The sequence below is a fragment of the Pleurodeles waltl genome, chromosome 4_1 (assembly GCF_031143425.1).
Source record: "Pleurodeles waltl isolate 20211129_DDA chromosome 4_1, aPleWal1.hap1.20221129, whole genome shotgun sequence".
NCBI classification, from domain to species: domain Eukaryota; kingdom Metazoa; phylum Chordata; class Amphibia; order Caudata; family Salamandridae; genus Pleurodeles; species Pleurodeles waltl.
The window spans coordinates 1,011,533,208-1,011,558,604 of record NC_090442.1 but is presented as its reverse complement, the minus strand read 5'-3'; the positions used below and the strand labels follow the sequence as shown (position 1 = coordinate 1,011,558,604).

General features: G+C 45.8%; 1 protein-coding gene across 1 annotated transcript in view; it reads right to left on the bottom strand.

The window, feature by feature from the left end:
- Positions 1-25,397, bottom strand: part of WASL (WASP like actin nucleation promoting factor) — a 299,023-nt gene that overhangs the window by 57,025 nt on the left and 216,601 nt on the right. The window contains exon 8 of the mRNA XM_069229876.1: positions 11,869-12,022. Coding sequence (XP_069085977.1) covers positions 11,869-12,022 — 154 coding nt within the window. The remainder of the gene's footprint in view (positions 1-11,868; positions 12,023-25,397) is intronic.

The following is a 25,397-nucleotide window of genomic DNA, read 5'->3' as shown; positions in this document are numbered from 1 at the left end:
TTCTGCTGCTTGCCAATCATTGGGCTGGCCTCTGGTGCGCCTTTTGGATCGCTTCCTTGCAGCGGGTTTTTGCCATTTCTCGTCCCCCTCATCATCCTCCTGGGGGTGTGAAAGGCCCTTGGCATGCAGCCATGTCCAGGCATCTTCGGGGTTGGTGAATATATGAGTACGGTCCTCCATCACTACCCTTAGCTTGGCTGGGAAGAGCAAGGCATATTTTATGTTATGTTCCCGCAGGCGTTGCTTGATTTTGACAAAAGAATTACGTTGGTTCTGCACCTCTTGCGTAAAGTCTGGGTAAGCGTTAATGTTCGAGTCTTCATACTTGAATGGGCCTTTACTGCGGAATTGTTGCAATATTGCGTCTCGGTCTCTGTAGTTCAAAAACCTGGCAATCAATGGCCTGGGGGACTGGCCGGGAGCCGGAGGTCTGCCCGGGATTCTGTAAGCCCTTTCGACTGAAAAAAACTTGGATGGAGCCCCATTTAACACCTCCTTGATTAGCCACTGCTCTAGGGAAATTTCTGATTCCGGTTGACGCATACCTTCTGGAAAGCCCAGAAACCTCACGTTGTTGCGGCGCGCCCTGCTCTCCATTTCCTCCGATCTTCTCCAAAGTATCTTCAACTCCTCATCCATGCGCTGAATCTGTTTTTGGTTCCCTTGCGCTATTGGAGTTAGGTCGGCTATTTCAGCTTCAGTTGTTTTCACTTTTTCAGCTAGGTTTCGATGATCCACTCGTAATAGGTTCAAGTCTTGCGCGACTGCATCGATTCTGCCTTCCAAAGATGACTTAGTGTCCAGTATTGCCTGCAATACTTTCTCGAACTGAGCAGAGTGCGCAAGAAGTGTGCTTTCCAGTGACTGTAGGGATGGGCTAGATTGTTGGTCAGTAGGCGTCATCACTTGAGTGGTTCAGTCTGGGTTCTTGGTTGATTTGGCTCTGCCGGCCATTTTGGCTGTTCTGAGATTACCTCCCAATCTGCAGTGATTTCGCACTTTTAATCTTCCTGATTCGTTGTTTTAAACTTTTACTGAGTGGCCTGGGCATGGAGTACACATCTGGCATTAAGAGCGTGAGATTGGCCAGCCAAGCCAAGGGACAGTTTAGCCTTATTCAGGCCTATTGTGGCCTCGGTATTCAATGACAAATGCTGCAGTCATTAATTGATTCGATATTCCGGCGTTGAGTTCTTGCGGGGCTGTCCTCCGGGCCCACCGGAGTGTGCGGAGGGTGTAGAAGCTGGGAGGGAACACTTGCTTCCTCCAGTGTGATGGCAGGGCTTGGTGCCAGAGGCTCCCTCAGATAGAGGGGAGGAGTGTTTAAGGGCCGGGAGAGGTGGTGGCGCTCGTGAGAGACCGCAGATCAGGACGAACGCCAGGTGCCACAGATGGGCTTAGTTCAGTTAGGGACAGTCGCGGCAGGGGCCCATTGCAGGGGAGTCCAGGGCAGGCCACGCGCCCGCGGTCTGCCCAAGCCGTCCGTTCTGTGCTGGTTAATTAGTCCGAGCTCACGGGAGCACGCGGTCCGCATCAATCTTGCCCTCTTGTGTTAATGAGGAGGTGGGGTGGGGTGGGGGGGGTTGTCTAGCATTCCAAAAGTTTTTCCCCACAGCTTAGTTTTGGTGTTCCTCCCCTTCTCAGGTGCCCTCCTCACCTCGTTCCTTAGACTATGCACTGGTAACCCCCGTAGCCTGCTGGGCCGCCGCTGCTGTGCGTATTCGTTGCCGGGCTGGAGTGCCCCTTCTCCGTTCCTCTGCAACATGTACACGCGGCCACTGCCGCGGCGAAATTCAAAATGGCGCCCCAGCCCCTCAGGCCGGCACCAGCTTCACACGCCCCGGGGCGTCCAGCAAAATCTGCAGCGCGGTCCGTTTTGACCGCGGCTCTTCAGCCCCCCTGGCCACGAGCAAGCCCGGAAGTGGGAGGCAGCCGTGCCGGGCAAGGGCGCGATCGGGGCCGCAGACGCAGCTCCTCCGTCTCAGCGCCGCACCCGGTGCGAGCTCGCAAGTCCCAGCCCCGGTCCACCCGCGCACCGAGGGGCGCTTGCGGGTCAAATTGGGCGCCCCGGTCTCCCCCGGTCGAGCCGCCGTCCCGGCCGTCGCAACCAGGCCGCGGGGGGGGGCGCCTTTCAGGATGTTTCGAGCTAGCCGGGGACGGAGCGCTCAGATCAAGCGACCGTCCCGGCCGCCATTTTGGCTCCTCCCCACCAGACAACTTTAAGTAGATAGCTCACACCAGACAGCGCACAAGAACTCAGACGGCCTCTCTCACCTGGGGCCCCATTGACTGGAGGAATTCCTGATTAATCAGGGGTGGCAGAAAACAGGAATCAACACCTCACGCTCCAAACACACGCCTAGGACATTCAGGCACAGGGTGGTGGATACTTTCATTCGGCCACTGGGGCTGTCAAACCCCCTCGCTAATCGCCGGCTGTGGGTATGAACCTATCCTAGCAAGCGGGCAGGACATATACTGACACACTAGACTGATCCCGCCGTAGCCGCCTGATATTTTGCTGCAGGTCTCTCCTCACTTACGCCAATGGACCACACCTGAGAGACACACATGATCACCTTGTGCCCACATGCAATCTTTCTCAACTCCCTACAAGGTCATGCACTCCAACAGGGGCAGTGGACAATATATCTCTGGGAGACAGCATAGAGGCATGCTCCCAAACAGGCTCTACTTACTCCTCTCTGGCTGAGTGCTTGTGGTCGTCATGCTGTGCTCCAAGTCTATCAAAGATATACTGGTGACCTCCCTCTGAAGCAAGCCCACTCCTGCAGAAGTTGAACAAAAGGATCCTCCAGAACATAGTAGAGGAGACCCTAAAATAGGGTCGATTAAGGCAGATCTTGAGGCCTGCATTAGGGATATAAAGAGGGATGTTTCTGAGATTGGGAATGGGGGAGCAAGTAGATGATTTGGAGGGTAGAGAGGATAGCAGACCTGAGGATCAAGAAATGCTATGGCGATAGGTAACAGCCCTTGAGGAGCAACACTTTGCCCTCCAAACCAAACAAAAGGACTTGGAAAACAGGCCCAGTCGGAACAACATCTGCATCACTGGAGCATCCAGAGGGGGAAGGAGGTCGGATGGCACAAGGCAGTGACATTATGGCATTCATGGCTGAATTCCTCTAAACAATAAGGGGTAATGATAACGATGCACCCCCCAATCCCTCCCAATCCTTGATAGGACACACCGAGTGGCCTCAGTCCCAGAGCACTCAGACTCAATTCCTGACATTTTGACACACGTTCACTTTTTCACTGAAAAAGAGGCTATCGCTTGAGCCTCCAGAAACAAAGCTGAGTTAGTGTTTAAAGGACACACAAGCCATCTCTATCGGGACCTCTCCCTGTCACATTGTGATACAGAAAAGACTTCAAGCCAGAGAAGCTGTGGGAAATAGCAATCTGGTACCAATGAGGACACCCCTTTGAGCTACTCTTCACTTGGCAAGAAGTGGTCTCTGCACTCCCTGGCTGAGGCAAAACAGTTACCGGGACATGGCTGCCTCTTCAACCCATGGCCATTTCAGGGACTATCTAAAGCCTGTCTGGACCACAATAAAACCCCGTCACCTGGACAAACATCAAGCCGAGACTACAGCTCATGAGACGATACAGGATATCATTTAGCACCTCTGAAACATCGAAATAGACACCTCTCTGGCACCTTCCACCTCAGGCTCCTTGTAACAGAAGTGAAACTAAAGTGGCACGACTCACCCAACCCATGCTGGTGGGACTGACACTTTGCTTGCATTCGTATCTGGTGGAGGTATCAGTTCACAGGGGCTGCAAGAACTTCATCATTGACCGCCTGCACTTGAATTTGGACTCCATCAGATGGTCTACTGCTCATGCAATGCACTCCGAAAGTGTGACTGCTCTGGTAAGATGTAGGGACCCCTGTGCTGGTCTCCATAGGAAGCTGACACAAATGTTGGACCCCGCTGGTCCATGTTTTTTGGTTGGTCTTCCCTATCCCTTTATTTCAGGTCAAACAATAAATGTGAGCTACAGTAGATATGAACAGGCAATTTTGGACAATCTATTGACACCAGGGGACCACAAGCCATTCATGCCCTATCCTCTGCCTATGTGGAACACTATCATTAGCACTGCATACGCCCATAAGTCACCTGATCACATCTCCCTGAATATGGTGATAGGTAGCAAACTACTCTCCCATAAGGACCGGGGGCTTAACTCCCCGAGCAAATGGAAACAGGTTTGGGGGATATATCTTACACCACAATCCTGACATCATATTTCTTCAGGAGACTCACCTTTTGGGCGACTGACAGACACAGAATGGCAAATGCAAAATATCCTATGTGCCATTGGGCTTACACTACCACAAACACTGGGGCTGGATCTTTAATGCAAGGCAAACTTCAGCTCCACTATCATTAATGTGGTGAGAGATAGATAAGGCTGTATCTAAACACTGCACCTGTTCTGTGAGGAACAGCAACTGATGCCCCTCAATATATACGCCTCAAACACAGCACAAGACTCAAATCACTGACGCACTCTGTGGGGACAACTAACAGAGGTAGAGTATGCAGCGACTTTAACTTGGTATAGGACCTGACAATGGACAAAAGAGCAACCATCTACCAAGGCACAGGGGCCATGTCAGCTCAGTTCAAAAGGGACATAGTGGAGTTAGGGCATTTGGACGCTTGGCGCTATAAAACATCCTAATGTACATGACTATTCATTCTTTTCTCATGTCCACACCTCATATTTCCTAACAACTGTCTTAATAACGCACTTTCCCCTTCGCAACCTTGATACTACTGAGATCTCAGACATCTCTATATCGGACCACGCCCACACTGAATTGATATGGTCCCCGCCATCTCCCCTCCTAGGGGCCCCTTACAATGATGTCTACCTCGACTTCTTCAGCACCCTGTTGATGTGGAGGAGGCATGCAAGAGGATCACCAAGGACTTCGCTCACAACACCCTACAGGATGTATCACTCTATATGCTATGGGATGAGTTCAAAGTCACCACCTGGGGGAGGGAGTGGGGGGGTGATGGGGAGGTGAGTTCCTCAGTGACTATAACATGAGGGAGGGAAACCAGACTAGCTGAAACCAACTTGATGGCCAAGATTAAGGCTCTGGAACAGAAGGACAAAATAACACCCACCCAGTGCAATAAAAGACAGCTCGCCATCCTACATGGCCAACTTTGGTGCCACAGGACAAACAGTGCCAAACAGTTCCTTCTAGTGCTTTAAAAATGATTTTATGAATAAGGTGACATGAGCACACTCCTGGCTTGCAGGCTACACAAGGCACGTGCTAATGCGCACATTGTATAACTTCAGACAGCAGATAGAGGCTGGGCATCCACTGGACGCAATAAATGAAGGGAGTTTCATGAATATTACTAGACCCTCTATGATTGCAAAGAGGCACAGTCTGCTCTGATCGGGGACTATTTAGCTGCATGCGAGTGGGAGCCCCTATACTCTCACTACTTGGGGAGCCTTGATGCTCAGGTCATGGTAGAAGAGCTCTGTGATGCAGTCCAAGCCCTGGGCCAGATGGTTTATCAGTCAGCTTTTACTAGTTGTTCACTAAGATATTGCCTAAGAGGCTTGAATGCACTCTTCTCTTCATTATCAGCTGCAACACTGGGCGCTCCACCTCTCGGTTTATCCTGAGGTTGTTCGCTCATACACTCCCTTTGAGAAATTGGAGACAGACTACGATGGTTTGTGAGGGCTCATCTCCAACATATATTGCATGCTTCAGCACTCCACGCACCCCTACACTCACCCCTACCAATCGGCATGGCACACGACTACTTCGAAGGGCATATCACCTAAAAAGTTGAGGCAAGACATACTCAAAATATACCCCAGGCTCTCCCTCAGGGAATCAGCATACAAACATGTTCCAGTAGAAGCGATGACCCACAATGAGTGGGCACTTACTGGCTCCAGGCTCCAGGCGGCACGGCAACTTGTGACCCTGGCTTGGAAGCAGACAGGTCCCATCTCCATGGCCCAGTGGTTTCCAGCCTACGGCACTTGATGGCAATGGAACAACTCTGGGTGCGCTGTCTCCTTCCCAGGAGCCTTGTCCCCTACATGAACTACTGTGAGTCCCCAAACTGGGACTTGTAGTTACATTTTTTCCAATTATTTTGAATAATTCCTTAAACTTGACAGATGCACTTCGCTAACTGCAGTAAATTCCATAAGGTTTATTCTTTGCCAAAACTTATACTACATCACAAACATGAGTAAACATTCATCTTTGGTCCATGATGTTATAGCATCCACATGTAGTATTTATCATTTATACATGAACACTCAATCTTGAGGCATTTCAGGCAAATGCTCTTTTTCAGGTGATATATTTTCCTAAGAAGCAAACAATACGAATAATAAACAGAAATGGAGCTCACAGGACTAAAGAAAAACAAATACATGGTTGACCGTTAGGGTACCTGGGCAGATAAAGCGGGATCCATCATCAGATGAATGTTAATAAGAAGCAATGAAGGCAGTTTAATCTACTTCAGACCTAAGATTTGACTAGCAGCATTATCTCCTGAGCTGGCTGCTTCTTACCAACATGAACGTAATATGATCAATTGTTGCATCGAATTTTCAAAACCCTGGGTAACGAGTGGCACTTTTCTTTCACATCTGATGAAGGGTCCAGCTGTTTGCTCTCTCAGGCACCCTAACAGTCACCAATCTATCTATGCTGTTCTTCAGTCCTGTGGACTTATTTTCTGTTTATTATTCGTTTTGTTTGATTATTAGGAAAACGTAGCATTTGAAGAAGGGCATTTGCCCAAAATGCATCAGGATTACTGAATGTTCATATGATCAATAGTACATGTGAATGCTATAATACCATATGCCCAAGGATGGGTGTTTACATACTCTGTGATGAAATATATGTTTTGGCAAAGACTAAACCTTATGAAAACTTACTGCAATTGGCAAAGTGCGTCTATCAATTTTAAGGAATTATTCTAAATAATTTGAAGAAATTAAACTTCAACCCATTTTGGGTGCACGTAGGGGCTATTGCTCCGGGAAAGAAGATAGCGCAACTGTAGGAAGGTAGCCTCTTACTAGCCTTGTTACCCCCTCTTTTGGCCTGTTTATGAGTATATGTCAGGGTGTTTTTACTGTCTCACTGGGATCCTGCTAGCCAGGGACCAGTGCTCATAGTGAAAACCCTATGTTGTCAGTATGTTTGATTTGTGTCACTGGGATCCTGCTAGCCAGGACCCCAGTGCTCATACGTTTGTGGCCTGTATGTGTTCCCTGTGTGGTGCCGTATCACTGAGGCTCTGCTAACTAGAACCTCAGTGTTTATGCTCTCTCTCTGCTTTAAAATGGTCACTGCCGGCTAGTGACTAATTTTACCAATTCTCATTGGCACACTGGAACACCCTTATAATTCCCTTGTATATGGTACCTAGGTACCCAGGGTTCCAGGAGATCCCTATCGGCTGCAGCATTTCTTTTGCCACCATTAGGGAGCTCAGACAATTCTTACACAGGACTGCCACTGCAGCCTGAGTGAAATAATGTCCACGTTACTTCACAGCCAGTTTTCACTGCACTTAAGTAACTTATAAGCCACCTGTATGTCTAACCCTCACTAGGTGAAGGTTAGGTGCCAAGTTACTTAGTGTGTGGGCACCCTGGCACTAGCCAAGGTGCCCCCACATTGTTCAGGGCATATTCCCCAGACTTTGTGAGTGCGAGGACACCATTACACGCATGCACTACATATAGGTCAATACCTATATGTAGCTTCACCATGGTAACTCCGAACATGGCCATGTAACATGTCTAGGATCATGGAATTGTCCCCCCAATACCATTCTGGTATTGGGGGGACAATTCCATGCATCAGAACCCAGGTACTGCCAAACTGCCTTTCTGGGGTTTCCACTGCAGCTGCTGCCAACCCCTCAGACAGGTTTCTGCCCCCCTGGGGTCTGGGCAGCACAATCCCAGGAAGGCAGAACAAAGGATTTCCTAAGAGAGGGTGTTACACCCTCTCCCTTTGGAAATAGGTGTGGAGGGCTGGGGAAGAGTAGCCTACCCCAGCCTCTGGAAATGCTTTGATGGGCACAGATGGTGCCCATCTCTGCATAAGCCAGTCTACACCGGTTCAGGGATCCCCCAGCCCTGCTCTGGCACGAAACTGTACAAAGGAAAGGGGAGTGACTACTCCCCTGACCAGTACCTCCCAGGGGAGGTGCCCAGAGCTCCTCCAGTGTGTCCCAGACCTCTGCCATCTTGGGTTCAGAGGTGTTGGGGCACAATGGGCTGCTCTGAGTGGCCAATGCCAGCAGGTGACGTCAGAGACCCCTCCGGATAGGTGCTTACCTCTTTCAGTAGCCAAGCCTCCTTTCTTAGTAGCCAAACCTCCTTTTCTGGCTATTTAGGGTCTCTCCTCTGGGCTATTCCTCAGATAACGAATGCAAGAGCTCACCAGAGTTCCTCTGCACTTCCCTCTTCGACTTCTGCCAAGGATCGACCGCTGACTGCTCCAGGACGCCTGCAAAACCGCAACAAAGTAGCAAGACGACTACCAGCAACATTGTAGCACCTCATCCTGCCGGCTTTCTCGACTGTTTCCTGGTGGCGCATGCTATGAGGGCTCTCTGCCTTCACCCTGCACTGGAAGCCAAGAAGACGGAATCTTCCCCCTGCCAACGCAGGCACCAAACTTCTGCAGCACCGGTCCTCTGGTCCCCCTCTCATCCTGACGAGCGTGGTCCCTGGAACACAGGAGCTGGGTCCAAGTGTCTCCCACAGTCCAGTGGCCCTTCTGTCCAAAGTTGGTTGAGGTAAGTCCTTGCCTCCCCACGCCAGACAGCAAACCTGTGTACTGCGTGATTTGCAGCTGCTCTGGCTTTTGTGCACTTCTCCAAGGATTCCTTTGTGCACAGCCTAGCCTGGGTCCCCAGCACTCCGTCCTGCATTGCACAACTCGCTGAGTTGGACTCCGATGTCGTGGGACCCTCTTTTGTAACTCTGAGTCGACCGCTGTCCTCAGATCTTCTAAGTGCCTGTTCCAGTACTTCTGCGGGTGCTGCCTGCTTCTGTGGGGGCTCTCTGAGTTCCTGAGCGCCCCCCCCTGTCTCCTCCTCCAAGAGACGACATCCTGGTCCTTCCTGGTCCCCAGCAGCACCCAAAAACCTCAACTGCAACTCTTGCAGCTAGCAAGGCTTGTTTGCGGTATTTCTGCATGGAAACACTTCTGCAACCTCCAGCACGCCGTGGGACATCTTCCATCCGAAGGAGAAGTTCTTAGCCCTTTTCATTGTTACAGAATCTTAGGCTTCTTCCACCCGGAGGCACCCCTTTTGCACCTTCATCCGGGGTTTTGTGGGCTCCTGCCCCCCCTGGACACTTTCGTGACTCTTGGACTTGGTCCCCATACAGGGCCTCAGGTCCAGGAATCAGTCTTCAGTATTTTGCTGGTGCTTGTGGTTCTTGCAGAACCCCCTATCACGACTATTGTGTCTTTCTGAGGTAGTACCTTTACTCCTACTTTTCAGGGTCTTGGGGTGGGGTATTTTGGACACCCTTACTGTTTTCTCACAGTCCCATCAACCCTCTACAACCTCCCATAGGGCTGGGGTCCATTCGTGATTCGCATTCCACTTTTGGAATATATGGTTTGTGTTGACCCTAGGCATATGTCTACCTATTGCATCCTATTGTGATTCTACATTGTTTGCACTACTTTTCTTACTGTTACTTACCTGTTTTGTGTGTACATATAATTTGTGTATCCTCTGAGATAATTTTGGCATATTGTCACTAAAATAAAGTACCTTTATTTTTAGTAACTCTAGAGTATTGTGTTTTCTTATGATATTGTGCTATATGATATAAGTGATATAGTAGGAGCTTTGCATTTCTCTCAGTTGAGCCTAAGCTGCTTTGCCATAGCTACCTCTAACAGCCTAAGCTGCTAGAAACACCTCTATTCTACTAATAAGGGATAACTGGACCTGGCACAAGGTATAAGTACCACAAGGTACCCACTATAAGCCAGGCCAGCCTCCTACAGCAACCAGTTATTTGTATTAACGCCTATGATCAGAAGGCGATACCCTTGCTCACACACTTAACCTACCAAGGAGGCATTACTATTCGTATTATTTGAAGTATCAAAAAAAGAGTGCATTGTCTATTTAATTGAACAGAACAACTCCCCCATAACCTCAATAGAACCATAGCTAAATTTCAATCTGTGTGGCACCCCTAAGAAAAGACCTCACCCATATAGAATGCACTTGCTTTAAGCCACCGAAGCTTTAAGCACTCCAGTTATTTACTTGACTCCCCCCAGCACTCGACTTCCAAGCTGAACATATTATACACATAGCACATGGGACAACTATGTTGTACATTACTACATCACTGAATTCGCAGCACTTATCTACACCACTAACTTTGACTTGTAGTACACTCACCTGGTTTTGAATATATATCATAGTTGTTCGCCTCCCCCCGTTTTTTTTCTACCCACCCTCTTCTCCCCTTTCCCATACTTTGTGAATTGTGACTCTATGGAGGACCTAGCACAATATCAACCTAAAACTGCTCCTTGATTTATGCAGTTGATTTGAACCTGCTGTAATATAAGATCTCTATTTGTATTACAATGTTTGGAGGCCCTTGATAGCACCCTGATCACTTGCCTTGAAAAGTTCAGTAAAGAGAGTTTGAGTGAATAAAAAGTAGTTAATTCTACTTCATATACATTAAAAGGTTATGTTTTGCAATTCATACTTTGATAAGAAAAACACACTTCAAACCAGACCATGCATCTAAGTGCCTGAATACATACCACTCCAGCGGGGAGGACCTAGAGAATAAATGCAAACATTAACTATATTTCCAAAAAGGTGAAATGATTCATACAACAAATATGTACATTTTGGTTACTGTCCCCTTCACAAACTGATCGCTTTGCTCATGAACATTAGTTCTTCCATTAATAAGCTCATGCACTTCACATTTAGTTAAAGAGATGAAACTTCAAGGAAGTTCTGTAAACTCTGAGGTGAAGGGAAGGAATGTATAAGTGAGTTTTTGTTATCCAAATGTGGGAAGATCCTTTGAAAGATAAGGTGCTGTATAACTGTAAAGATACAGTTAATCTTGTCCGGCCCTCCTTTAAAACGGCTGGTGTCCTCAGTCCCTCATTAGCTCAGCACTACTAAGGGTGTGTGCTGGCACACAGGGGCGTGGCTTCGGGGTAAGTGTTTGGGGTACTAAAGCCTCCTAATAAATGTATTTTCTGTTTGGTAGTTAAATAAAGCTGCTCTCAGTTGGAAATGGTGAGGTGTCTGTATGGGAAAATGCCTTTTGAAATCTGACAAACAACCTAAATGCACACACACTCTGTTTCGAAAGCCTTTAAAAATATTGGTTATTGTACCAAATATTATATTTTTTCTCACCTAGTACCCCACCAATTCATAATCTTTTCCCTTTCCACTGCCTCTAAAGCCCCTCTCATTTGCCATTCTTGTCTATAATGTATGTTAGCAAGATATCCCAGAGTGATTGTTGGGAAATCTGAAGTTCACACCCTCACACAATCTTAGCGCCCAAGCTACGCCCCTGCTGGCACATTGTTGAAATATTTTACAAACATTACTTACAGCATTTGGAATTCCAACACAACTGAATGAGCAACCTTGGACAAGTCTAGGACTGCTTTCGGTTTTTTTTTTTTTTTAAAAAGACTTGCAAACTGAATTAAGGAATCTACATCTTTTCAGGATAATTTGGTCTTCGAGAATGCATTTCACAAATGACACGTACCCTGCCTGCGCAGCTCGTTCTTTACAGCTTCAACACCACCAGTCTTTTCAATGAAGTCATAGATGACTTTGGAAGTTTTCTTATCCTTCAGCTGATCTTCTGAGATTCCACACATGTCGAACAAATTTTTTAATTCTGGGTCCAAGTTGTTAACCTGCAAATGAAACAGATTTGCAATAGATATGTAGGTAAACATGTTAAATTTGATATTTATACTACAAATGTATGTATAATATAGATGGAGAATTGGGAGACTAACAATGAGGGAGGTCTTCATATCTACCCCAGCCAGCCGATTAGACACCAGGGTATCTGGGTGCAAAGGCATCAATTTATCACCGTAATGTACCCCAAAAAGGTCACACAACATATTCCTGGAAGTGAGACAATTGCATTGAGATTCCTTCAGCACCCAATACTCTAAAATGTCTGTGAAAGTCTTGAATTAATTTGGACTAGCTGTTTAAAGCTGGGAGATGAGGCATCTAATTTCCACCCCAAAATGTTTTCTTTTTTCTTTGAGGACTAAACATTTTTATCACCTACTCATGGTCTTATGACAGTTATTAAAGCTGCATTTAATCACAGGTTCAACTAAAATAATCTAAAATGCCTTTAAGGTGAATTAGGTATTTTTACTATTTGCAGTACCTTCTTCACTGCAGGTGAACTTGTCCAAAAAAGAAGCTTTAACGCTTTTGCTGCGTGAGGGGACCGAGAAATTAGCCAAAATATAGCTGACATATTATTTTTATGGAAAAATGGGAACAAAATGCTGCAGAAGAAAGTGTTGTTTTTTTCCCGCTGCAAATGGTATCAATTAAAGGTTTGCGGGGCTAAAAGCACCATCCTCACCCCTTTCTGGAACAGGCAAGACTTCATTCAGAAAACCACATTTTCAACCACAGTTTTACCATTTTAAGGGAAATAGCCCATTTCCCTATTTTTGTTCTTTAAACCTCCTTCCAGTTTGTGGTGGAAACGAGTGTGAAACCTATGGTGCATCCTGTAAAGCTATACATTTCTGAAAACTAGACATAATTCTGAATTCAGCAAGGGGTCATTTGCGTAGATCCTTCAAGGTTTTCCTAAATAGTGTTGAAATAAAAAATTGTGAAAATTGGTAGGAAAAAAAGCCACTTGTGACAGTTTTAATTTGTACATTCTTGTCACAATGGCTGATTTACTAAAGCAATGTACATTACAAATGCTAGACCAGGGGTCTCCAAACACTTCAGTACGAAGGCCACTTCATATATTTTACAAATAATCTTGAGCTGAAAAAAATCCGTTCTATAACTGAATAAATAAAATGTAAACAAATAAGGTTTACTTGGATCATTTTTTGTAATCAGCGTGATACCATTCAGAAAAAAGAGAAATTTGACCATTACAAAGAAACAATGGCGTGCTTAAACCGGGATAATAATCATGAAAAATATAAATATATAAAAATATGATATATAAATAATGATATGTGCATATCTAAATGATATATAATCATAATAAATATTCAAATATAACCGTGTACATAATATGAATATAAATAAGAGAAGATTCAAGAGGCACTGCTGCCATCTACAGGATGCCAGAGGAATTGGATATTCCTATCAACAGCCAAGTATATAAAGTAAATAGCTAAATAGACAATCTATTAATGCTAAAGTTGCTGCGGGCCGCGTAAAATCGTGTAGATGGCTGGATGTGACTCGCCGGCCGTAGGTTGGCGATCCCTGTGCTAGACCCTTCTGGCAGGGGCATCTTAAGGATTTAGCGGGACCCTGTTTGAAACAGCTTTGAATTTATGATCCAAATTCAGATCTTTCATGCATTCTCCGGCCAGCACACACGTCCAAATGTTAAGTGTGTTTACATTTAATATTCAGGGATAGTGACGAGCTTTTAATATTTTAACACAGCAGCAGCTCACTAATATTACTTCAAATAATCTGACACCCTACCATTTCTCATGTGTGAAGACCTGTTTTGTTCTAAAAGAAACTTTGTAATGGATTCTGCATATCACAAACATATTTCTCTGCAAAATGCCTGCCATAGACTAATGTATCACCCACACTGAAAATAAATTAAAGGAAGACTGTATTTAAAACAAGCTGTTTAAAATTATTAAAGGTCATCAGGGCAAGACTCGCAGCAGGACAGAGCTGGCTCTATCAGGAGGCTCTCTCTGAGAGGCTGGTGCTCAAGGCCAGAGACCACTTTTCTCATGCCATTAAAATGTCTCTGCCTTCTGGTTGGGGGATACACAGGGTTTGTGAGTTTTCCAAGAACTCAAGGTACCCAGGCTCAATAACTTAGCTCCACCTTGCAATGTTTCTTCATTTTGCCCCAGGTAAAGAGTAATTAATGTGGTAAAATAAAAAGAGTGAACAAGAGGTACCAAGGAAAAGTATGTATTTCCAAAATGGGCATAATATATGGAGTTTAGAAGCAGTGGTTATTTGCACATGTCCAAATCTGTGAGTACCCATACTAGCATGTGAATTAGAGGGAGTTTCTCAAAATGTCTTCTTTCTTACACAGTGGATTACATTTGGAAGGCACAAGGGCAGAGAAATACAACTGGAACTAACACTTGCTCTACTGTGCACTACCCTAAGTCTTCCAATACAAATGTGTTCCCCTAAGTCTTCTGATACCTGCAACAGGACAGGACTCAAAACACAACACAGACATCTCATTTTTCCACTGAAAACTGACCCCTTTTGTGCCATGGGCCCAGCAGTGGACGTTGGACCCTAGCTCAGCCGGCACCAAGGAAAACATAGCAACCCTGTACAATTTTGAAAACTTAGCACCTAGGGTAATTCAGAATGGGGTGAATTGTGTGGCTCTCACCTGGTTATTTTACCCCAAAATCCACTGCAAATAAAACATGGTGAAAATATGGTAGGAAAAAAGCCAAATGGTGAAAATATGTTTTCCTCATATTTCTGTGATGGAAAGTTTTAGAATCTGTCAGGTTCCACATACTTCCTTCCACCCAGCGTTCCTGCAAGTCTTCTGATGGTACCTCACTTGTGTGAGTAGGCCTAGTGCCCTGTAGTGAAATATGTGTTTTTGACCACTGACTTTGTGTTGCACCACTCTACACCTGGATTAGTTGTCTAGTGTTCACCAGTTGCAGACTACATTTCAGTATTAACTGTATTCAGTTAAGTTGCCTATTGACTTTATTGTAGCATTAGACACTGCTATGTTAAAGTTGTCCGTGATTTTCCATATTGTAAACTATGCTTGTTTTCATATTCTTTCTCACCGAAGAGCTAGGACATAATATCACTGAACCGCTAGTACATAATATGGAGGAGGTAGGCAGTCAGCACGATAAGAATGTATCAGACTGATTTTTTTTAGTGCAAGCAGGGAGCGGTTTGGGCTTGGGAGAGACAATTTGGGAAACTGGCCAGTTCCAATCGGTTTCTCTGACCTACATTAGCCAGCATTTTTTAATATTTCTTTTTTATGGGAGGGTTTTTTCCAGAAAGCCCTTCTCCGGTTCTTTAAGATATAAAAAGATAGCCCTGCTCAATAGTGGTGAATTCCTAGACCTCGGTCAAGATTAGATGTCGAATGCCTGACACCTGTCCCGTGAGGGTGGAGCTCTCTTTCTCGCAGTTGAACGAGGTGATCTTGGTGGCATGAGAAAGATGAAGAGCTTGGCAATCCCTATGGTGATGAATTTTTATTTCATTATTTGCTTTGCAATTATAATATAACTACATATATTTGCTGTGTACATTGTAGATGAGAATCATTATGGTATATTTTCCTTTCATTGCTGTGACTATTTTTAAACGTGTGCTTTCAATCTGCTAAACTCCTTTTCAGGAACCTCATGGTGAAATAATAATAAATGTCTTCTTTGAACTGAGAAGTGCATTCCAGAGATTTTTGTCATCTGTCATTAGTGAAAGCAAAACATGTCCACGACAGAAAACGCCCCAAAAACGCAACATGGATACATCACATTTTTCCATTCAAAACGGACCAGTTTTTTTACTAAGCTGTGGATTTGGGGCCCTATTTCAGCTGGCACCTAGGGAAACCTAGCACACCTATACATTTTTCAAAACTAGACACCTAGTGGAATCCAGGATGAGGTGACTTGTGCAAATCCCTCGAGGTTTTTTTTCTTTTCTTTTTACCCACACTACCCTGCAAACCTCAAACTTTGCCTGAAATCACGCATTTCCCTTACATTTCTGTGATGGAAACTTGTGGAAGCCACAGGAATCTACCAAATTCCCACCACCCAGCAGTGCCTCACCGGTGCCGATAAAAATGCTGACCCACATGGTGTCTGTGCCAAGTGCCCACAACAGGAATGGATCAAATCAAGGTCAATGGAAGCCCTTGTGTGGAAACTCTTTGGTTGGATCCGTTCCTGCAGCTGTAACCTTTTGGTATAGCATAAGTACTTTACACACTGTCCTAAGTTAAGCTAGTCTACTCTGTGCCATAGCTACCAGGGGGTTGACCTCAGGCTAATTTAGTGACGTTAGGGTTCACCCTGACCAGTTAGTGCCATTATTCCTTGAGGTGGCTAACTGTCCACCCCAAATAATAATCACTTTCTGACACATGATATATGGTATAAAAAGAATGCACATATGAAGTGAAATGTCACTTGCGGCACAGAAAGTGAAATGTCACTTGTGGACTACAGCACCTATTCTGTCATTCACTAGGTTTACAAGGAAAACATGGCTGACTCATGCAGATTTGAAACCTGCAGCATACCTGTCAAAATAAAGTTTTTGGCAGAAGGGGAATCCTACTTTTAAATATTAAATCATCACTAAGTAGGCCTTGTCTTCAAAAGGTGAACGTATAGGAATTTAATATCTGCATGTTCGTACAGAGACCAGAGTAGAAAAGACGGTTTAACTGCTAGCACCATAGCTGGCTGAAAGAAGAAAAACTAAGGTACAATTAATGTGTTAATCCCATACCTTTGGTGTAGAATAAGCTGAAGGAAAATCTTCAGCTACTGGTAGTTTTTATTAAAAATCCAAATTTGGATTGTTGAAGTATCTATAGGAAAAGTATTTTTTTTTTAAAGTTATACCATCCCTGCTTGACGTCCCTGCAGGTTTATTAGCACTGGCATGCCTATAGCTGGCCTGTCAGTGCTGCTTTTTTGAGGTTTTAAATACTGCTGTCAGATAAGAAATATTGGCTTGGCAGAATGGCTTAGGGGAAGAATGTGCCCCAGCTTATCTCATGCAGGAAGATTTAGGAGTGTGCAAGAACTACACTAACGTAAAATAGGACTGGGGGAACCTGTACTCTGATACTTTAGTGATAATAGAAGCCTGAGAGGAGGGGACTTTTGATACCAAAACATACTTGAGCCTTTTGGCTTTGGTCTCAGTAGATGAGAGTTGCCATCAGAACCAGTTTCGAGTGGGTGCGAGGGAGGTGACTGCTCATTAACTTAAACACACCTCTAGTGTGCCATAAGCTTCCTCCAGGGACATAAAAATCTTGCCATTTTGGATTTTACTGAGAAGGTGCACTCTGGGAAAGTTTGCAGTGCAGTGAGGCAAACTGAATATGCTGCAAAATTGGGAGGGTTTGTCCTTGGACAGGGGTACAGAAGAGTCACCCCAAACAATGGCTAGTGAATTGAAAATACATAGCACTTCACCTCCAGCAGCTCAGAACACTTTCTCAATCTGGGGAAGAACAGAAGAGGGCTGCTGTCTGTAACTTGTCTGGAGACCTAAAGGGCTGGACCTACTCCCACTTGTACCTAGGACTACGAGTTGGCTGACCTCCTGTGTGACTACATGGGAAGTTCCAGGAGGCCTTTGTTCTGGAGTGACCAGTGGATCAGTTACACCTGTGACTGGACCGTGCTGGTGATGTCTGCTGAGTTCGTTCTGGTCTTTAAGTGTGGTCCTGAGGTCCTGGGAGCTTTAAGAGTGGTTAAGAGGAACTGTCCCAGAAAGCCTGAAAACCTAGACTTCATAAAAGATTTTAACCTCCAAAAAAAGAGACTAAGTATAAAGTATACATTTTGAACAGGCAAAGGTGCAAAAAGTATAAGCTCGACGAAAAGACTTCAGCAGCTGCAAGAGTTGAATTGTCCTGCTCTGAGCTTTTCCTGCTAAAACAAACCATTCAATGGGTTAGACAGGACTTTGTCAGATACAGCTTGCAACCTTGACCTGGTGGAGGTTTCAACCTTCATAAAACAAGACAGAAGGTAAAAACTTTGACCGGGATGACATGCATGGAGTATCAAAACCCGGTTACATCTTGTATAGTCTAATATTGCACCAAGTCAGTAACACAAGCCACTGTACTTACCAAACTAACCCTATGAATTCAAGAGTGTCTGCATTGGGAATGCTCTTTCAAAATGTTGTGTGTAGAATTACAGCAACAGTGCTCCAAAATGGCATCTTTGACCCCAAACCGAGGCCACCAGTTGCTGTCAACAACAAACATGAAGCATAAAAGGAGCAAGCAACCCTCTTTCCATAAAAAAAAGCAAAACAGAATGGCTTATAATCAATGCAACAACTGGAAGAAATATTCGCACTGGCACCAGGAAAGTCCGTCCGTGACTGTAAAGTACCAAGAGGTATATTTTCAGCTTGGCGGGTGTGCCACCAGTCTGTGTGGGAAGCGGATGCTCTGTTTTCATCAGCAGTGAGTTCCCAGAGCTTTGGTAGGGCACTTTTGTTGAAAGTGCTCTGCTGACATAGCGGGAGCAAGTCTGACCATCATTTCATGGTGATTCACTAGGCATAGCTTTTGTTTTTCAACAGAAATGTCCCTAGCACACAGTATGTTTTCTCCCTGCAAACTGAGGACATTTCTTTTTTTCCTGCTCTGGACTGCCAAGCATTGGATAGTGGACCCAAGCAGGAAAAATGAACTTCAGAAAGTCTGCACTAAATAGAGTGTATGGCACATTACGGCACTAGTTTCCCCAAATCTTAAATTAGCTCCTAAAATCCTTTGAGACATCAGAATATCCTCTGCTTTGTAAAGGAAAAAGTACAAACTTAACAATGATTCTGCACCAGCTGATCTGGAGCAACCATTACCGCAGCACAGTACAGCATGGCATACTCCACCAACAGACAATCCTCCAACAGAGTGTTTACTACTACTTCCACAAATCACAATATTTTATTTAACTAACTACTTCTAAACCCGGCCCTTAGAATAATAATAAAATTTAAAAAAACACACATTTAAAGATACCGCTAAACAGGTTTGTCTGAGTCAGAGCACAAAGTACAATGGGGATGATTAGTTGATGTCATTCCACAGGAAAATAAACTGATTGATGCAGCAAACCTTGAAGGAATTGACATAGTAATGCCAGTGAGAGATACTTTGATAAAATGGAAGGCTCCCCAGAAACCCTGTAGACACATTCAAAAATACACAGGATCGAAAAACAAGGAATCTGGATTTGCTTTGGTTGTATTATAAAATGGAACATAAATCCATACAAGGTGAAGCTTTACCGCCCTGACCTTGCTATACATAGCAATACTTGAAGTTTCAGCACAAAACATGCATTTACCAAGATTCAAATGATTCATGTGTAGAAATACAAAAACTGTATTATGTTTTAAATAGAATCACTATTAAACTAACGGAGAGCCTCAATTTTGATTCAGAAGTGGAAAGCCTCACTTGTGAGCCCCACAAATGACTAAGTATGGAGACCTTTACAAGTGAAAGTGGCATTATTAACCAGGTTCTCTACAGAGAATAGAAGGCAGAACTAGAAAGTGGATTCGCCAGCATACAAGGCAAAAGGCCTTATTTAGAGAATGGCAGAGGGGACCATTTGTCAAAAAATGGTGACTGTCCAGTCGGCTGTATTTAGAGTGCCACTGGAATCTAAGCACTCTTAGTACATTGGACGGGACATCTGTAATTTTTTGGTAGATGTTACGTATTCATTCTCTGAGTAAGGCCGAAGGTCTGCTCCATTAGATCACAGCTCACACTGAACTGCACAGAGTTGAAACTTTCAGGAAGTAAATACTTAAAAGAATAGGTATTGTGTAACATAGCCTTAATTTGAAGTAGCTAAACATTACTACTTATAACAATGGTAGAGACACTATAACCCACCCACTTTCTTGCTTCCAATTAATTATTTATTTAATGAGGAGTTGCTGAGTAGAAGCCCAGAAGAACTCAGGGGAAATAGTGATATCCTCTGTATCCTGTATTTGATGTAAGAAAAATTGAGTGCCAAATGACTTAGCATTGTTGTGGCAACCTGGCAATTACATTAAGTGCTCCATGAGCAAACAGACGTGAACACCTACTTTCTGTGCCACCGAGGTACTTTGGCATCACAGAAGGGAAACGGGCCCTTGCACTAAACTCTTCTATAATGTAAAGCGCGCAAATGCACAAACAGTCCTATGGGATCCTGGTATGATTCTATGGGGCTCTCTCTGAACCATGTTAAATACTGAAACACTCACATCTGCACCCACACCATATTATGGATGTGGGCACAAAGGGAAAGAGACTGTCAGCAAGGGCACTGACCATGTGCCAGCCACACACAGGTGCTGCACAGTCACTGTGCCCTTTGAGGGCGACCCCTACAAGGTAGAAAATGGGTATCAATAGAGCCCCAGACATCACCCTGAAGGCATGTGCTGTCACCCAATGCACCACCCTGCAAGGGGACAATTGCTCCCTTTCGGCAGCAGGCCAGGTGCTGTCTGAAAAGTGAAAGACTGACTGGCTGTTTTAAACAGCTGTCTGCTTTTCACTTAAGCACTGCCCCAATAGCAGGTGCAAGTTCACTGCTGCCCTTCAGGCAGCACACTATTTGTAATAGGGTATACTGTTCCTGTTTGTGCATGGTGCACTCACTTAAAAGTGTGCAACACCACAAACAGGGACAGTACACACTATGCATAATACAGTCCTTGGAGCTTTTTAAGAGACAGAGTGATATGAAGACAGGCCACTGTGTCATTTTACTCTCAAATCTAATCAGAATTATTCTTTTCAAAAGCAGTGCTTGCCTTGAGCTTTACTCACTTGCATGCATGTCTTACTGGGCTTTCCTTCGGTAAAGCCTTATCTGGTAGACTATATATATCTGCAGATTCCTTACCCTTGAAATTTCCCCAGGCGTCAGACTGGATCCTGAAGATTTTTTGTGAGCAGTACCCCTGCAAGCTGATAGGTGACGTTCATCAGTCCTGCGTTAGTCATTGGGGGCACAAATGACCTTGCGGTTCCTATATGGGCGTCACCCAAGCACGCCAACATCAGTTTCTTTTCATGACTTTCCACGCCAGAAGTGCAGAACCATGAAGAACACTGACTACTGGTGTGTCAAAACTAGGGCCCAGAAAGGGAAGTCCCTGTCCCTAGAAAACCATTTGCAGAGCAGAGAGAATGGGTGGATCAGTAAGCAATCTGCAGCCAGATATATTCTCTACCAGATAAGGCTTTACCAAAGGTAAGTAACTTGCCCATCTGATACCTTACCTTTGAATAGATACCCAAGCAATACCATCCCCGGAGGTGGGTCTGCTAGCCAATTTCAAACACAGTCCTGCAGGACCGAAAGGGCAAAGTGCCCATCCCTACAGACCTGACTGTCCAGGCAGTTATGTTTAGTAAACATCTGCAGAGAGGCCCATGTTACTGCCTAGCAGATGTCCAGGACCAGAACTCTGCATGCTAATGCAGTTGTTACTGCCTTAACTATGGTGGAATTAGCATGCAGGCCCTCAGATCTTGATGCAGAGCACCATCCATTGAGAGATGGTTCGCTTCTGCACCGCCCTACCATTCTTCGCACCCACCTACCCCACAAAGACTTGGTTGTACACCCAGAATGCTCTTGTTCGATCAAGATGGAAAGCCTCTTTTTGATTCCAGGCTTTGGAGCCTATCCTCTTCCTTAGAAGGATGTGGGGGGGTGTAAAATGTAGGCAAGATGATTGATTGGCCTACATAGAAGGGCGTAACCACTTTTGGCAGAATGGAAGCCCTAGTGCGAGGAACCACTGTCAGGGCAGACGGAGAAGTAGGGTGGCTTAGATGATAAGCCTTGCAACTCTCTCACTCTGCGGGCAGATGTAATCACCACAAGGAAGGCTGTTTTCAATGTAAGAAGCCTGAGGTGGAAGTTGTGAAGAGGCTCGAAAGTAGTGCACATCAAAAAGGTCAGAACCAAATAAAAGTCCCACTGGGGTGTAATGAATGGGGAAGGAGGGTAGAGATGAGTAAGGCCTATGACGAACCTATGTATAATAGGAGTCGTAAACAAAGAGGGTTGATTTGCCAAACGATAAAAAGCAGAAATGGCAGAAAAATAGCTCTTCAAAGTGCCCAATGCAAAGACGTGATGAGCAAGGGAAAGGATGAACAGTAGAAAATCAGAAAGGGGCAGAAAGGGGATCCACAGACTGGTCTGTGCACCATGCCACAATTTTCTTCCAATGACAAGCGTACACCATTTTGGTGGAAGGAGGACTGGCTACCTAGATAACGTTGCAGACTTTGGGATGAAGGCCAAAAGTTATCAAGCTCCGCCGCTCAATCTCCAACCAAGAAGACGGAGAAAGGACAGGTTTGGGTGAAGAACTCTCCCATGCTGCTGCAACAGAAGATCTTCCTGAAGGGGCAGTTTGATCCAAGGATCGATGGACATGCTCAGCAGCTTGGGATACCAGACACAGTTCCCAGTTAATAGCCACAAGGATTACCAGAACCTGGTCATTCATGATCTTCTTTAGAACTCTGGGCAGGAGAGGCATGGGCGGAAAGGCACACGAGGCCTGAATTCCATTCAAGAGGAAAAGAGTCTCCAAGAGCCGCCTTGGAAATCCCAGTGTGCAAAACTGCTGACCCTGTGCATTCTCAGCGGAGGTGGACAGATCTAACCAAGGCTCACCCGAGTGGTAAGAGAGACCTTGCGCCACCTCTGGAAGGAGACATCATTTGTGATCCGCTAGCCATTTTTGCCTGAGTTTGCATGCTCTGGCATTCAGAGAGCCCATCAGATGTTGAACCACAAGGGATATGCCCACCTGTTGCACCCACATCCAGAGGCAAAGAGCCTCTTGACAAAGGGTTCACTACCCACCCCTCCCTATTTGTTGCGGTACACATGGCAGTGGTGTTAACCTGAATACCTGCACTAACCTTTCCTTGATGAAGGATAGAAAGGCTTTCAATGCCAGACACATCGCTCGGAGTTCCAGCATGTTGATGTGAAGTCCTCTCGCAAATGGCTGCCCTATCCCAGGTGCGACGCATCAGCCCCTACTGTCAGATCTGGTTGGAGAAGGAACTGCCTCTGACGCAATCGCTGTTTCTTAACCACCACTGCAAATCTTCTGCAGTTCCCTCTGAGATCTGGAACACATCTGAGAGATTCCCCTCCCCTATTGCTGGGCCCCCTGGAACTTCAGGTCCCACTAAAGAGCCCTCATATGCCATCTGGCATGTGTCACCAGCAGGATGCAGAAGGCCATGAGTCTAAAACATCAGTATCATAGGCTGAATATTCTGGACTCGCCGCTCTGGAGGATAAGCTCAAAAACTGCACTGTGTCCAGAACAACTCCCATGAAAGGGAGCATCTGAGAGGGAGTCAGGTGTGCCTTCAGCACATTTATTGTGAACCCTAGCAAATGCAGGAGGTTCGCCGTAGTCTGGAGGTGGGAGATGACAGACTAGCGTGAGCCCACCTTCAAATGCCAATTGTTGAGATAGCGGAAGACTAACACCCCAGATCTCTGCAGATGAGCTGCAACCACCATCATCACCTTGGTGAAGCCCTGAGGGACACTGTTGAGGCAAAAGGGAAATACAGTGAAATGGAAGTGCCCGTCACCTACCGTAAACCGCAGGTGACATCTGTGGGTAGGCAGGACAGGAATGTGGAAAGAAGCGTCCTGCAAGTTCAATGCTACCATCCAGTCTCCCGGGTCCAGGGCAGACAAGACTTGAGCTAACATGAGCATTTTGGATTTCTCTTTCTTTATGAAGAAATTGAGAGCCCATAGGTCTAGAGCAGGGCTAACCCACTTGAATTTTTTGGGAACCCGAAAGTAGCGTGAATTACAACCACAGTCTACTGCTGGCACCAGAATCTTCTCTATGGCTCCCTTGGCCAAGAGAGCTGCAACTCACAGGGAATGGACAAATGACCCACCTCATCCAGTCGTGAGATGGTGGCATTGGAGGAGGGGTGGTCTTGAAGTGGAGGGAGTAGTCCCTTTGAACGATCCGTGAAATCGATCAGTCTCGAACAGACTGCCAGTGGGGCAGGTGATGGTGAATTATGCCATCATCTGGGTGTCCATGGTGATAGCAAGGCAGACAAGGAGGGTTTAAAGGCTGCTGCAGAGGTATGGAGGGGGACTGAGCAGACTGCTGGCAACCTGACCCATGAGGTCAGTTGGTCCCACGCCCTCGTCCATGCAGAGGTTGGGCAGCATGGGCAGCATGTGCAGCACGGTGGCTGGAAGGGAACCCTTCTACATAGCTGCTAAAGGCAGATTGTGGAGGTGAGGGCTGCTGCGAGGCCCAGGACCTGGCGGTAGCCCAAGAATCCTTGAAACACTCCAGCACTGAATCTACCTCATCTCCGAAGAGACAGGAGCCATCAAAGGGCATGTCCATAATGGAAGCCTGGACATTCCCAAAAAGCCAGACATTCTTGGATAGGTGTGGTGCATCTGTTATTGAAACTGCTCTGCCTAGGGAGTCGGATGTGTCAAGTTTGCAACGGACTGTGAACTTTGCTGCGTCTCTCCCATCGGCAACAACCTGAGAGAGTACAGCTTGGGCCTCCTCTGGGATCTGTGGTAGCACTTGGGCAACCGGGTCCCACAGAGTGTGGGAATAATGGCCCAAAGGTATGCGGTGTTCACAGACCACAATGCCAGGCTGCCGGAAGAAAACATCATCTTCCCAAATGAGTCAAGCCTCTGGGATTCCCAGTCTGTGGGGCAGTAGGGAAGGTGTAGGAAACACGCCGTTGGAAGTTAAGACTTGGACCACAACTTCTCAGGGCTGGGGTGCTGAGTGAGGAAGGGTGCGTCCCCAGGTGCGTACAATCGTCCTAGTCACAGAATCCCCAGTGCTGGGTTTGGATCAGGTTCCCAATAAGGACACCTGTGATGGCATCATTAAACAGGAGCAAAGTTTCGGATATGGAAGCTCCCGGTCGCAGGATCTTTGCCAAGAGATTAGTAGGACTGCTACACAGGGTAGCTGAAGGTGAAGGTCTAGGACCTTCGTAGCCACAGTAGGAAGAGAAAGAATACCATTAGTTGGAGATATGTCCAGTCCACTGGCTTCACTCAAATTCTAAAGGGTCCAGTGTCCCCTTCCAGTCTTCCCCAAGGCCTAGCTAAATAGAATAGAGCTCAGGATCAGATCTAGGAGGTAAAACTCCAGGTGGCGTCTGAGTCAGGCGACGCCCATATGGCTGCATGTTAGAGTTGGGATGACAAAGGGGATGGCAGCACCAGGAGC